At 39.2% G+C, this 14,719-nt stretch overlaps 1 protein-coding gene across 1 annotated transcript in view; it reads right to left on the reverse strand.

Annotated features, from left to right (window-relative positions):
- The window catches only part of LOC139385202 (axoneme-associated protein mst101(2)), a 280,755-nt gene extending 266,401 nt beyond the window's left edge, over positions 1 to 14,354 (reverse strand). The window contains exon 1 of the mRNA XM_071130313.1: positions 13,910 to 14,354. Within this exon, the coding sequence (XP_070986414.1) occupies positions 13,910 to 13,931 (22 nt within the window). The 5' untranslated portion in view covers positions 13,932 to 14,354. The remainder of the gene's footprint in view (positions 1 to 13,909) is intronic.
- Positions 14,355 to 14,719: the final 365 nt, after the last annotated feature.

Raw genomic sequence — 14,719 nt, forward strand, 5'->3', positions numbered from 1 at the left:
GTAATGACCTACTACTACTACTACTGAGGTAATGACCTACTACTACTACTACTACTGAGTTAATGACCTACTACTACTACTACTGAGGTAATGACCTACTACTTCTACTACTGAGGTAATGACCTACTACTACTACTACTACTACTACTGAGGTATACTACTACTACTGAAGTAATGACCTAATACTACTACTACTGAGGTAATGACCTACTACTACTACTGAGGTAATGACCTACTACTACTACTGAGGTAATGACCTACTTCTACTACGGAGGTAATGACCTACTACGGTAATGACCTACTACGGCGATGACCTACTACGGTGATGACCTACTACGGTAATGACCTACTACGGTAATGACCTACTACTACTACTACTACGGTAATGACATACTACGGTAATGACCTACTACTACGGTAATGACCTACTACTACGGTAATGACCTACTGCTACGGTAATGACCTACTGCTACTACGGTAATGACCTACTACTACTGTAATGACCTACTACTACTGTAATGACCTACTACTACTGTAATGACCTACTACTACTACTACTACTACTACTACTACTACTGAGGTAATGACCTACTACTACTACTGAGGTAATGACCTACTACTACTACTACTACTGAGGTAATGACCTACTACTACTACTACTGAGGTAATGACCTACTACTACTACTACTACTGAGGTATACTACTACTACTACTACTACTGAGGTATACTACTACTACTACTACTGAGGTATACTACTACTACTGAGGTAATGACCTACTACTACTACTACTGAGGTAATGACCTACTACTACTACTACTGAGGTAATGACCTACTACTACTACTACTACTACTGAGGTAATGACCTACTACTACTACTGCTACTGAGGTAATGACCTACTACTACTACTACTACTGAGGTAATGACCTACTACTACTACTACTACTACTACGGTAATGACCTACTACTACTACTGAGGTAATGACCTACTATGACTACTACTACTACTGAGGTAATGACCTACTACTACTATTGAGGTAATGACCTACTACTACTACTGAGGTAATGACCTACTACTACTATTGAGGTAATGACCTACTACTACTACTACTGAGGTAATGACCTACTACTACTACTGAGGTAATGACCTACTACTACTACTGAGGTAATGACCTACTACTACTACTGAGGTAATGACCTACTACTACTACAACTACTACTGAGGTAATGACCTACTACTACTACTACTACTACTGAGGTAATGACCTACTACTACTACTACTGCTGAGTTAATGACCTACTACTACTACTACTACTGAGGTAATGACCTACTACTACTACTACTACTGAGGTAATGACCTAGTACTACTACTACTGAGGAATTGACCTACTACTACTACTACTACTACTACTACTACTACTACTACTGAGGTAATGACCTACTACTACTACTACTACTACTGAGGTATACTACTACTACTGAGGTAATGACCTACTACTACTACTACTGAGGTAATGACCTACTACTACTACTACTACTGAGTTAATGACCTACTACTACTACTACTGAGGTAATGACCTACTACTTCTACTACTACTACTGAGGTAATGACAAACTACAACTACTACTGAGGTAATGACCTACTACTACTACTACTACTGAGGTAATGACCTACTACTACTGAGGTAATGACCTACTACTACTACTACTGAGGTAATGACCTACTACTACTACTACTGAGGTAATGACCTACTACTACTACTACTACTACTGAGGTAATGACCTACTACTACTACTACTGAGGTAATGACCTACTACTACTACTACTGAGGTAATGACCTACTACTACTACAACTACTACTGAGGTAATGACCTACTACTACTACTACTACTGAGGTAATGACCTACTACTACTACTACTACTACTGCTGAGTTAATGACCTACTACTACTAAGGTAATGACCTACTACTACTACTACTACTGAGGTAATGACCTACTACTACTACTACTACTGAGGTAATGACCTACTACTACTACTACTACTGAGGTAATGACCTAGTACTACTACTACTGAGGAATTGACCTACTACTACTACTACTACTACTACTACTACTGAGGTAATGACCTACTACTACTACTACTACTGAGGTAATGACCTACTACTACTACTACTACTGAGGTAATGACCTACTACTACTACTACTACTGAGGTATACTACTACTACTGAGGTAATGACCTACTACTACTACTACTGAGGTAATGACCTACTACTACTACTACTACTGAGGTAATGACCTACTACTACTACTACTGAGGTATACTACTACTACTGAGGTAATGACCTAATACTACTACTACTACTACTGAGGTAATGACCTACTACTACTACTACTGAGGTAATGACCTACTACTACTACTGAGGTAATGACCTACTTCTACTACGGAGGTAATGACCTACTACGGTAATGACCTACTACGACGATGACCTACTACGGTAATGACCTACTACGGTAATGACCTACTACTACTACTACGGTAATGACATACTACGGTAATGACCTACTACTACGGTAATGACCTACTACTACGGTAATGACCTACTGCTACTACGGTAATGACCTACTACTACTACTACGGTAATGACCTACTACTACTACTACGGTAATGACCTACTACTACTGTAATGACCTACTACTAGTACTACTGAGGTAATGACCTACTACTACTACTACTACTACTACTACTGAGGTAATGACCTACTACTACTACTACTACTGAGGTAATGACCTACTACTACTACTACTGAGGTAATGACCTACTACTACTACTGAGGTAATGACCTACTACTACTACTACTACTACTACTGAGGTAATGACCTACTACCATAATGACCTACTACTACTACTACTACAGTAATGACCTTCTACTACTACTACAGTAATGACCTACTACTACTACTACTACAATGACCTACTACTACTACAATGACCTACTACTACTACAGTAATTACCTACTACTACAATGACCTACTACTACTACTACAATGACCTACTACTACCACTACCACTACTACTACTACTGAGGTAATGACCTACTACTACTACTACTACTACTACTACTACTACTGAGGTAATGACCTACTACTACTACTACTACTACTACTGAGGTAATGACCTACTACTACTACTACTACTGAGGTAATGGCCTACTACTACTACTACTACTACTACTGAGGTAATGACCTACTACTACTACTACTACTGAGGTAATGACCTGCTACGGTAATGACCTACTACTACTACGGTAATGACCTACTACTACTACTACTACGGTAATGACCTACTACTACTACTACTACAGTAATGACCTACTACTACTACTGAGGTAATGACCTACTACTACTACTACTACTGAGGTAATGACCTACTACTACTGTGGTAATGACCTACTACTACTACTACTACTGAGGTAATGACCTACTACTACTGTGGTAATGACCTACTACTACTGTGGTAATGATCTACTACTACTGTGGTAATGACCTACTACTGTAGTAATGACCTACTACTGTAGTAATGACCTACTACTACTGTAATGACCTAATGACCTACTACTACTGTAATGACCTACTACTACTACTACTACTACTGAGGTAATGACCTACTACTACTACTACTACTACTACTACTACTACTGAGGTAATGACCTACTACTACTACTGCTGAGTTAATGACCTACTACTACTACTACTACTACTGAGGTAATGACCTACTACTACTACTACTACTACTACTACTGAGGTAATGACCTAGTACTACTACTACTGAGGAATTGACCTACTACTACTACTACTACTACTACTACTACTACTACTACTACTGAGGTAATGACCTACTACTACTACTACTACTGAGGTAATGACCTACTACTACTACTACTACTACTGAGGTAATGACCTACTACTACTACTACTACTACTACTACCTACTACTACTACTACTGAGGTAATGACCTACTACTACTACTACTGAGGTAATGACCTACTACTACTACGGTAATGACCTACTACTACTGAGGTAATGGCCTACTACTACTGAGGTAATGGCCACTACTACTACTACTACTGAGGTAATGGCCACTACTACTACTACTGAGGTAATGACCTACTACTACTACTACTGAGGTAATGACCTACTACTACTACTACTACTACTATGGTAATGACCTACTACTACTGAGGTAATGACCTACTATGACTACTACTACTGAGGTAATGACCACTACTACTACTACTGAGGTAATGACCTACTACTACTATTGAGGTAATGACCTACTACTACTACTGAGGTAATGACCTACTACTACTACTGAGGTAATGACCTACTACTACTACTACTGAGGTAATGACCTACTACTACTACAACTACTACTGAGGTAATGACCTACTACTACTACTACTGAGGTAATGACCTACTACTACTACTACTACTGCTGAGTTAATGACCTCCTACTACTACTACTACTACTGAGGTAATGACCTACTACTACTACTACTACTGAGGTAATGACCTAGTACTACTACTACTGAGGAATTGACCTACTACTACTACTACTACTACTACTACTACTACTGAGGTAATGACCTACTACTACTACTACTGAGGTATACTACTACTACTGAGGTAATGACCTACTACTACTACTACTACTGAGGTAATGACCTACTACTACTACTACTACTACTGAGTTAATGACCTACTACTACTACTACTGAGGTAATGACCTACTACTTCTACTGAGGTAATGACAAACTACAACTACTACTGAGGTAATGACCTACTACTACTACTACTACTGAGGTAATGACCTACTACTACTACTACTACTGAGGTAATGACCTACTACTACTACTACTACTACTACTGAGGTAATGACCTACTACTACTACTGAGGTAATGACCTACTACTACTACTGAGGTAATGACCTACTACTACTACTGAGGTAATGACCTACTACTACTACTGAGGTAATGACCTACTACTTCTACTACTACTGAGGTAATGACCTACTACTTCTACTACTACTACTACTGAGGTAATGACAAACTACAACTACTACTGAGGTAATGACCTACTACTACTACTACTACTACTGAGGTAATGACCTACTACTACTACTACTACTACTACTGAGGTAATGACCTACTACTACTACTACTGAGGTAATGACCTACTACTACTACTGAGGTAATGACCTACTACTACTACTACTGAGGTAATGACCTACTACTACTACTACTGAGGTAATGACCTACTACTACTACAACTACTACTGAGGTAATGACCTACTACTACTACTACTACTGAGGTAATGACCTACTACTACTACTACTACTACTGCTGAGTTAATGACCTACTAATACTACTACTACTGAGGTAATGACCTACTACTACTACTACTACTGAGGTAATGACCTAGTACTACTACTACTACTGAGGAATTGACCTACTACTACTACTACTACTACTACTACTACTACTACTGAGGTAATGACCTACTACTACTACTACTACTGAGGTAATGACCTACTACTACTACTACTGAGGTATACTACTACTACTACTACTACTGAGGTATACTACTACTACTGAGGTAATGACCTACTACTACTACTACTGAGGTAATGACCTACTACTACTACTACTACTACTGAGGTAATGACCTACTACTACTACTACTACTACTACTGAGGTATACTACTACTACTGAAGTAATGACCTAATACTACTACTACTGAGGTAATGACCTACTACTACTACTGAGGTAATGACCTACTTCTACTACGGAGGTAATGACCTACTACGGTAATGACCTACTACGGTAATGACCTACTACTACTACGGTAATGACCTACTACTACGGTAATGACCTACTACTACGGTAATGACCTACTACTACGGTAATGACCTACTACTACGGTAATGACCTACTGCTACGGTAATGACCTACTGCTACTACGGTAATGACCTACTGCTACTACGGTAATGACCTACTACTACTGTAATGACCTACTACTACTGTAATGACCTACTACTAGTACTACTGAGGTAATGACCTACTACTACTACTACTACTGAGGTAATGACCTACTACTACTACTACTACTACTACTGAGGTAATGACCTACTACTACTACTACTACTACTACTGAGGTAATGACCTACTACTACTACTACTACTGAGGTAATGACCTACTACTACTACTACTACTGAGGTATACTACTACTACTACTACTACTGAGGTATACTACTACTACTACTACTGAGGTATACTACTACTACTGAGGTAATGACCTACTACTACTACTACTGAGGTAATGACCTACTACTACTACTACTGAGGTAATGACCTACTACTACTACTACTACTACTGAGGTAATGACCTACTACTACTACTGCTACTGAGGTAATGACCTACTACTACTACTACTACTACTGAGGTAATGACCTACTACTACTACTACTACTACTACGGTAATGACCTACTACTACTACTGAGGTAATGACCTACTATGACTACTACTACTGAGGTAATGACCTACTACTACTATTGAGGTAATGACCTACTACTACTACTGAGGTAATGACCTACTACTACTATTGAGGTAATGACCTACTACTACTACTGAGGTAATGACCTACTACTACTACTGAGGTAATGACCTACTACTACTACTGAGGTAATGACCTACTACTACTACTGAGGTAATGACCTACTACTACTACAACTACTACTGAGGTAATGACCTACTACTACTACTACTACTACTGAGGTAATGACCTACTACTACTACTACTGCTGAGTTAATGACCTACTACTACTACTACTACTACTGAGGTAATGACCTACTACTACTACTACTGAGGTAATGACCTAGTACTACTACTACTGAGGAATTGACCTACTACTACTACTACTACTACTACTACTACTGAGGTAATGACCTACTACTACTACTACTACTACTGAGGTATACTACTACTACTGAGGTAATGACCTACTACTACTACTACTGAGGTAATGACCTACTACTACTACTACTACTGAGTTAATGACCTACTACTACTACTACTGAGGTAATGACCTACTACTTCTACTACTGAGGTAATGACCTACTACTACTACTACTACTACTACTGAGGTATACTACTACTACTGAGGTAATGACCTAATACTACTACTACTACTACTGAGGTAATGACCTACTACTACTACTACTGAGGTAATGACCTACTACTACTACTACTACTGAGTTAATGACCTACTACTACTACTACTGAGGTAATGACCTACTACTACTACTACTGAGGTAATGACCTACTACTACTACTACTACTACTGAGGTAATGACCTACTACTACTACTACTACTACTACTGAGGTATACTACTACTACTGAAGTAATGACCTAATACTACTACTACTGAGGTAATGACCTACTACTACTACTGAGGTAATGACCTACTACTACTACTGAGGTAATGACCTACTTCTACTACGGAGGTAATGACCTACTACGGTAATGACCTACTACGGTGATGACCTACTACGGTGATGACCTACTACGGTAATGACCTACTACGGTAATGACCTACTACTACTACTACTACGGTAATGACATACTACGGTAATGACCTACTACTACGGTAATGACCTACTACTACGGTAATGACCTACTGCTACGGTAATGACCTACTGCTACTACGGTAATGACCTACTACTACTGTAATGACCTACTACTACTGTAATGACCTACTACTACTGTAATGACCTACTACTACTACTACTACTACTACTACTGAGGTAATGACCTACTACTACTACTGAGGTAATGACCTACTACTACTACTACTACTGAGGTAATGACCTACTACTACTACTACTGAGGTAATGACCTACTACTACTACTACTACTGAGGTATACTACTACTACTACTACTACTGAGGTATACTACTACTACTACTACTGAGGTATACTACTACTACTGAGGTAATGACCTACTACTACTACTACTGAGGTAATGACCTACTACTACTACTACTGAGGTAATGACCTACTACTACTACTACTACTACTGAGGTAATGACCTACTACTACTACTGCTACTGAGGTAATGACCTACTACTACTACTACTACTGAGGTAATGACCTACTACTACTACTACTACTACTACGGTAATGACCTACTACTACTACTGAGGTAATGACCTACTATGACTACTACTACTGAGGTAATGACCTACTACTACTATTGAGGTAATGACCTACTACTACTACTGAGGTAATGACCTACTACTACTACTGAGGTAATGACCTACTACTACTACTGAGGTAATGACCTACTACTACTACTGAGGTAATGACCTACTACTACTACTGAGGTAATGACCTACTACTACTACAACTACTACTGAGGTAATGACCTACTACTACTACTACTACTACTACTACTGAGGTAATGACCTACTACTACTACTACTGCTGAGTTAATGACCTACTACTACTACTACTACTACTGAGGTAATGACCTACTACTACTACTACTACTGAGGTAATGACCTAGTACTACTACTACTGAGGAATTGACCTACTACTACTACTACTACTACTACTACTACTACTACTACTACTACTACTACTGAGGTAATGACCTACTACTACTACTACTACTACTGAGGTATACTACTACTACTGAGGTAATGACCTACTACTACTACTACTGAGGTAATGACCTACTACTACTACTACTACTACTGAGTTAATGACCTACTACTACTACTACTGAGGTAATGACCTACTACTTCTACTACTACTACTGAGGTAATGACAAACTACAACTACTACTGAGGTAATGACCTACTACTACTACTACTACTGAGGTAATGACCTACTACTACTGAGGTAATGACCTACTACTACTACTACTGAGGTAATGACCTACTACTACTACTACTGAGGTAATGACCTACTACTACTACTACTACTACTACTACTGAGGTAATGACCTACTACTACTACTACTGAGGTAATGACCTACTACTACTACTACTACTGAGGTAATGACCTACTACTACTACAACTACTACTGAGGTAATGACCTACTACTACTACTACTACTACTACTACTACTGAGGTAATGACCTACTACTACTACTACTACTACTGCTGAGTTAATGACCTACTACTACTAAGGTAATGACCTACTACTACTACTACTACTGAGGTAATGACCTACTACTACTACTACTACTACTGAGGTAATGACCTACTACTACTACTACTACTACTACTGAGGTAATGACCTAGTACTACTACTACTGAGGAATTGACCTACTACTACTACTACTACTACTACTACTGAGGTAATGACCTACTACTACTACTACTACTGAGGTAATGACCTACTACTACTACTACTACTGAGGTAATGACCTACTACTACTACTACTACTGAGGTATACTACTACTACTGAGGTAATGACCTACTACTACTACTACTGAGGTAATGACCTACTACTACTACTACTACTGAGGTAATGACCTACTACTACTACTACTACTACTACTGAGGTATACTACTACTACTGAGGTAATGACCTAATACTACTACTACTACTACTGAGGTAATGACCTACTACTTCTACTACTGAGGTAATGACCTACTACTACTACTGAGGTAATGACCTACTTCTACTACGGAGGTAATGACCTACTATGGTAATGACCTACTACGACGATGACCTACTACGGTAATGACCTACTACGGTAATGACCTACTACTACTACTACGGTAATGACATACTACGGTAATGACCTACTACTACGGTAATGACCTACTACTACGTTAATGACCTACTGCTACTACGGTAATGACCTACTACTACTACTACGGTAATGACCTACTACTACTACTACGGTAATGACCTACTACTACTGTAATGACCTACTACTAGTACTACTGAGGTAATGACCTACTACTACTACTACTACTACTACTACTACTGAGGTAATGACCTACTACTACTACTACTACTGAGGTAATGACCTACTACTACTACTACTACTGAGGTAATGACCTACTACTACTACTGAGGTAATGACCTACTACTACTACTACTACTACTACTGAGGTAATGACCTACTACCATAATGACCTACTACTACTACTACTACAGTAATGACCTTCTACTACTACTACAGTAATGACCTACTACTACTACTACTACTACAATGACCTACTACTACTACAATGACCTACTACTACTACAGTAATTACCTACTACTACAATGACCTACTACTACTACTACAATGACCTACTACTACCACTACCACTACTACTACTACTGAGGTAATGACCTACTACTACTACTACTACTGAGGTAATGGCCTACTACTACTACTACTACTACTACTACTACTACTACTGAGGTAATGACCTACTACTACTACTACTACTACTACTGAGGTAATGACCTACTACTACTACTACTACTGAGGTAATGGCCTACTACTACTACTACTACTACTACTGAGGTAATGACCTACTACTACTACTACTACTGAGGTAATGACCTGCTACGGTAATGACCTACTACTACTACGGTAATGACCTACTACTACTACTACTACGGTAATGACCTACTACTACTACTACTACAGTAATGACCTACTACTACTACTGAGGTAATGACCTACTACTACTACTACTACTGAGGTAATGACCTACTACTACTGTGGTAATGACCTACTACTACTACTACTGAGGTAATGACCTACTACTACTGTGGTAATGACCTACTACTACTGTGGTAATGATCTACTACTACTGTGGTAATGACCTACTACTGTAGTAATGACCTACTACTGTAGTAATGACCTACTACTACTGTAATGACCTAATGACCTACTACTACTGTAATGACCTACTACTACTACTACTACTACTGAGGTAATGACCTACTACTACTACTACTACTACTACTACTGAGGTAATGACCTACTACTACTACTACTGAGGTAATGACCTACTACTACTACTACTACACCATGCTGGTAATTTATGAACATTTGAACATCTTGGCCATGTTCTGTTGTAATCTCCACCCGGCACAGCCAGAAGAGGACTGGCCACCCCTCATAGCCTGGTTCCTCTCTAGGTTTCGGCCTTTCTTGGAGTTTTTCCTAGCCACCTACAGCTGCATTGCTTGCTGTTTGGGGTTTTAGGCTGGGTTTCTGTACAGCACTTTGAGATATCAGCTGATGTACGAAGGGCTATATGAATAAATTTGATTTGTTTGATTGACTATCTTTTCCGATTTCACAGCACTCTTGTCATCTGAGTGTGCTGGAGTGCAGAATAACTGATGAATTTACGAATGCTCACCACCCTTTGAATATGGCCGATGTCAGTAAACGTTGGCAAAATACAGCGTCATTACATTGTTGCCAGCAGCACAGTTAGTCACCAGCACTCTGGATAACATGAAAACAGCCTAACCAGCTCTGCTAGGGTGAGTAAAATGGTCAGAGTGAGGTGTTCTTTAATTTGTGTCTGGAAGTAGCAAGCCAACGTTAGCTAGTTAGCTTGGGTGCTTGACTGCTGTTGTGAGGTCAGAACACTGAGATCAACTCTACTCCTCAGCCAGAGCGACGCTCCAAGAGCTCTGAATTTACAAACAGACAATCTGACAACGCTCTGTCTGTAAAATGTCTAGCTAGTCATTTGTTCTGCTAACAAGCTAGCAAGAGGTTGCATAGCAACAGCATCAACTTCCAGTAGACAGGCGAAGCGCTAGCACGCTCAACTGAAAGGATACTGTTCATTTACAGTATACTTAAAACCTGTTGAAGCCAGGAGTTCCTCAAGAGGAACAACACCACCCCCCCTCCAGCTCAACCCGTGGCGCATGGAACGCAAAAATATTCTTAGAAATATTTAACCTCCACACATTAACAAGTCCAATAGCTCAAATGAAAGATAAACACCTTGTTCATCTACCCAGCATGTCAGATTTTTTAAATGTTTTACGGCGAAAACACACCACATATTTATATTAGACCACCACCGAAATCAAGACAAGAGGCAGCCATTTTGTCCCAGAAAATATAAAATTATAAAAGCAGGATTAAAAAATAAATCATTCACTAACCTTTTGAAAATCTTCATCAGACGACAGTAATAGGGCATGTTACACAGTACATTTTTTTTTTTTCAATAATATGCCATATATATCCATAAATGTCCATTTACAATGAACTCATGTTCAGAAATTACTCAAAAATGTCTGCAGGAAATCTAGGTAGCGCGGCAAGATAACGTAAATAGACATCATAAACTTTGGCTAAATATACATGTTCTACATATAGTTAGAAAGATACACTGCTTCTTTATGCAACCGCTCTGTTACATTTCTTTTTAACGTTACAGAAATCGCACACTATTCAATATGCTGAGACGGCGCTCAGATATAAGCTACATTTCTCCCGTAATGTTGGAGTCAACAGAAACACAGATTTAAGCGTAAATATTCCCCTACCTTCGATGGTCTTCGTTCAGAATGTTCTGGAAGGGTTCATACTTACCCAATACATCGTTTGGTTTCAAGTCTTGCGTCTTTGTATGAGCTACTGCTAATAACATCAGCTGAAATGCACCCAAAATGTCCTCTGGTCCGGAAAAGTTGCGCATCAAAACTTAAAAATTACATATTATATGTCGACTAAACAGGTCAAACTAAGTGCAGAAGCAAGCTTTATGATGTTTTTAACACACAAAACAAATTTCAATTCAACCGGGCATCGTTTGCTCTTCCCAGGAGTGCTGGAACAAAGAAATGGCTGTGACCAATTTGCGCCCTAACGCACAGGTTTTTTCTCGCGGCACTTACTCACATCACTCCCATAGGGCCAATTCTCGCGCGATTTGAACGATTAGACGCTCTACAGAATGAGGACATCTAGTGGAAGAGATAGAAAGTGTCCCCAGATCCATAAGTGGTTGGGAAGGGTGGGGGCGATGACGTCAAAGTTGCTCCAACTTTCATGACCACAAAACTAGTTTGGAAGAATGCATGCCCTGTGAGTTCTGCTATACTTACAGACATAATTCCAACGGTTTTAGAAGCTTTAGAGTGTTTTCTATCCAATAATAATTATTATATGCATATATTAGCAATTTTTTACAATTTTTTTTTCAGTTTTCTAGGGGTACCCAATTTCTCCAAAGGGGGCGTAAATCTGCCATGTCCTCAACAGGATTTATTAAATGAACTAATTTTATGTAGTATATACACTCACTAGGTATGTACTATACAGCATGTTAGTGTGGGTATTCGAACACAGCTCATCATGTATTGCATGATTCACTTCCTCCAATAAAAAATAAATGAAGGATGGTGAATGAATAACTACACACCACACACTCAACTGAGCAATACAGACCTTTTAAATATTCACAGTTGGTGACATTTGTGATACAATGCTTGTTGTCACTGACAAATACTGCGTCACACATTACATTCAAACACTAAGTCCTGGAGACTTTATTTAGCACCCGTAGTTTTGCTGTGTTACATAAGGTGGAGAAAGACGTTAAATACTATCATAAGATGCTTTATAGCCTTGAAATAGTGTGCACTTCAGCTGTCATGTTACAGGGGCAAAAGTGCTAATAGTATATGCAGTATTTTTAGCAATCAACTTTCAACACATTTCCTCATCATGAGACGCCAGAGAAACAAAAGTAATCCAAGTAGTACTTTGCTTTAATGATGCAAACTGTTTTAGCAAACAATTCTGCTCCACACAAAGTGAACATGCATAACGCTTTGAAAGACGTACCTTCAGGGGCTGCTTCAGACATGTTGATATGAAAACTTAATTTCAAGTATGTCGTTTGGAAAGCTTTTATTCAAGAGGTTAGCAATGTCTTTCAAATCGAATTGGAATCCACTGATTAAGGAAATGGTGACCGTATCAATGAAGGTAGTGCCCCTTATTTTTCCCAATATGATCCACAGGTTGAATTTGTCAGAAAAAGTTGGAAAAAAAGTTAAAATGAAAAGGTGATTGGAATTTCAAAGCTGCCTGTTTTGAAGCATTGCAGAAAATGTATACGTATGATGGCGAAGGAGAGCAAAACAGGAGTGGGGAAAGCCAAGAATAGGGCAGGGGAGAGACTGCAGATCCCTGCTGAAATGCCCACCCAGTATTATTGGTGCCTCACATGGGTATAGCACAAGGGGGCTTCAAGGTAACCTTATCCCACCACAGCCTAGTTTATTCTTAGTCAGGGCTCAATGCAACAGTCGCTCTCTCAGGCCTTTTTTGGCTGTTGGGGGTTGTGCTCAGTGGTCTGACCGGGGAGAACTCAACTGGTAGGGGTAATCACACGTCTTGTAGATGGACAGATGGACTCAACGTCAGAGGTTAAGTGACAGCTACTAAGGAAAGGAAACGACAACACTGCAGCATAAATAGAAGGGAAATCGAAATGTGATGCCTTCCCAGTCATCATTCTTTAATTAAATCTGTGAATATGTAATACAATGATCGTTGGTTTCATATGACAGCTTCAAAATAAACATGCATTAGCAGCTATTCACTCCTTACTTACCACTGAGTCTGCAGAGAGAATTTTCCACTGTCTGT

Source organism: Oncorhynchus clarkii, chromosome 26 (assembly GCF_045791955.1).
Source record: "Oncorhynchus clarkii lewisi isolate Uvic-CL-2024 chromosome 26, UVic_Ocla_1.0, whole genome shotgun sequence".
Lineage (NCBI taxonomy): Eukaryota > Metazoa > Chordata > Actinopteri > Salmoniformes > Salmonidae > Oncorhynchus > Oncorhynchus clarkii.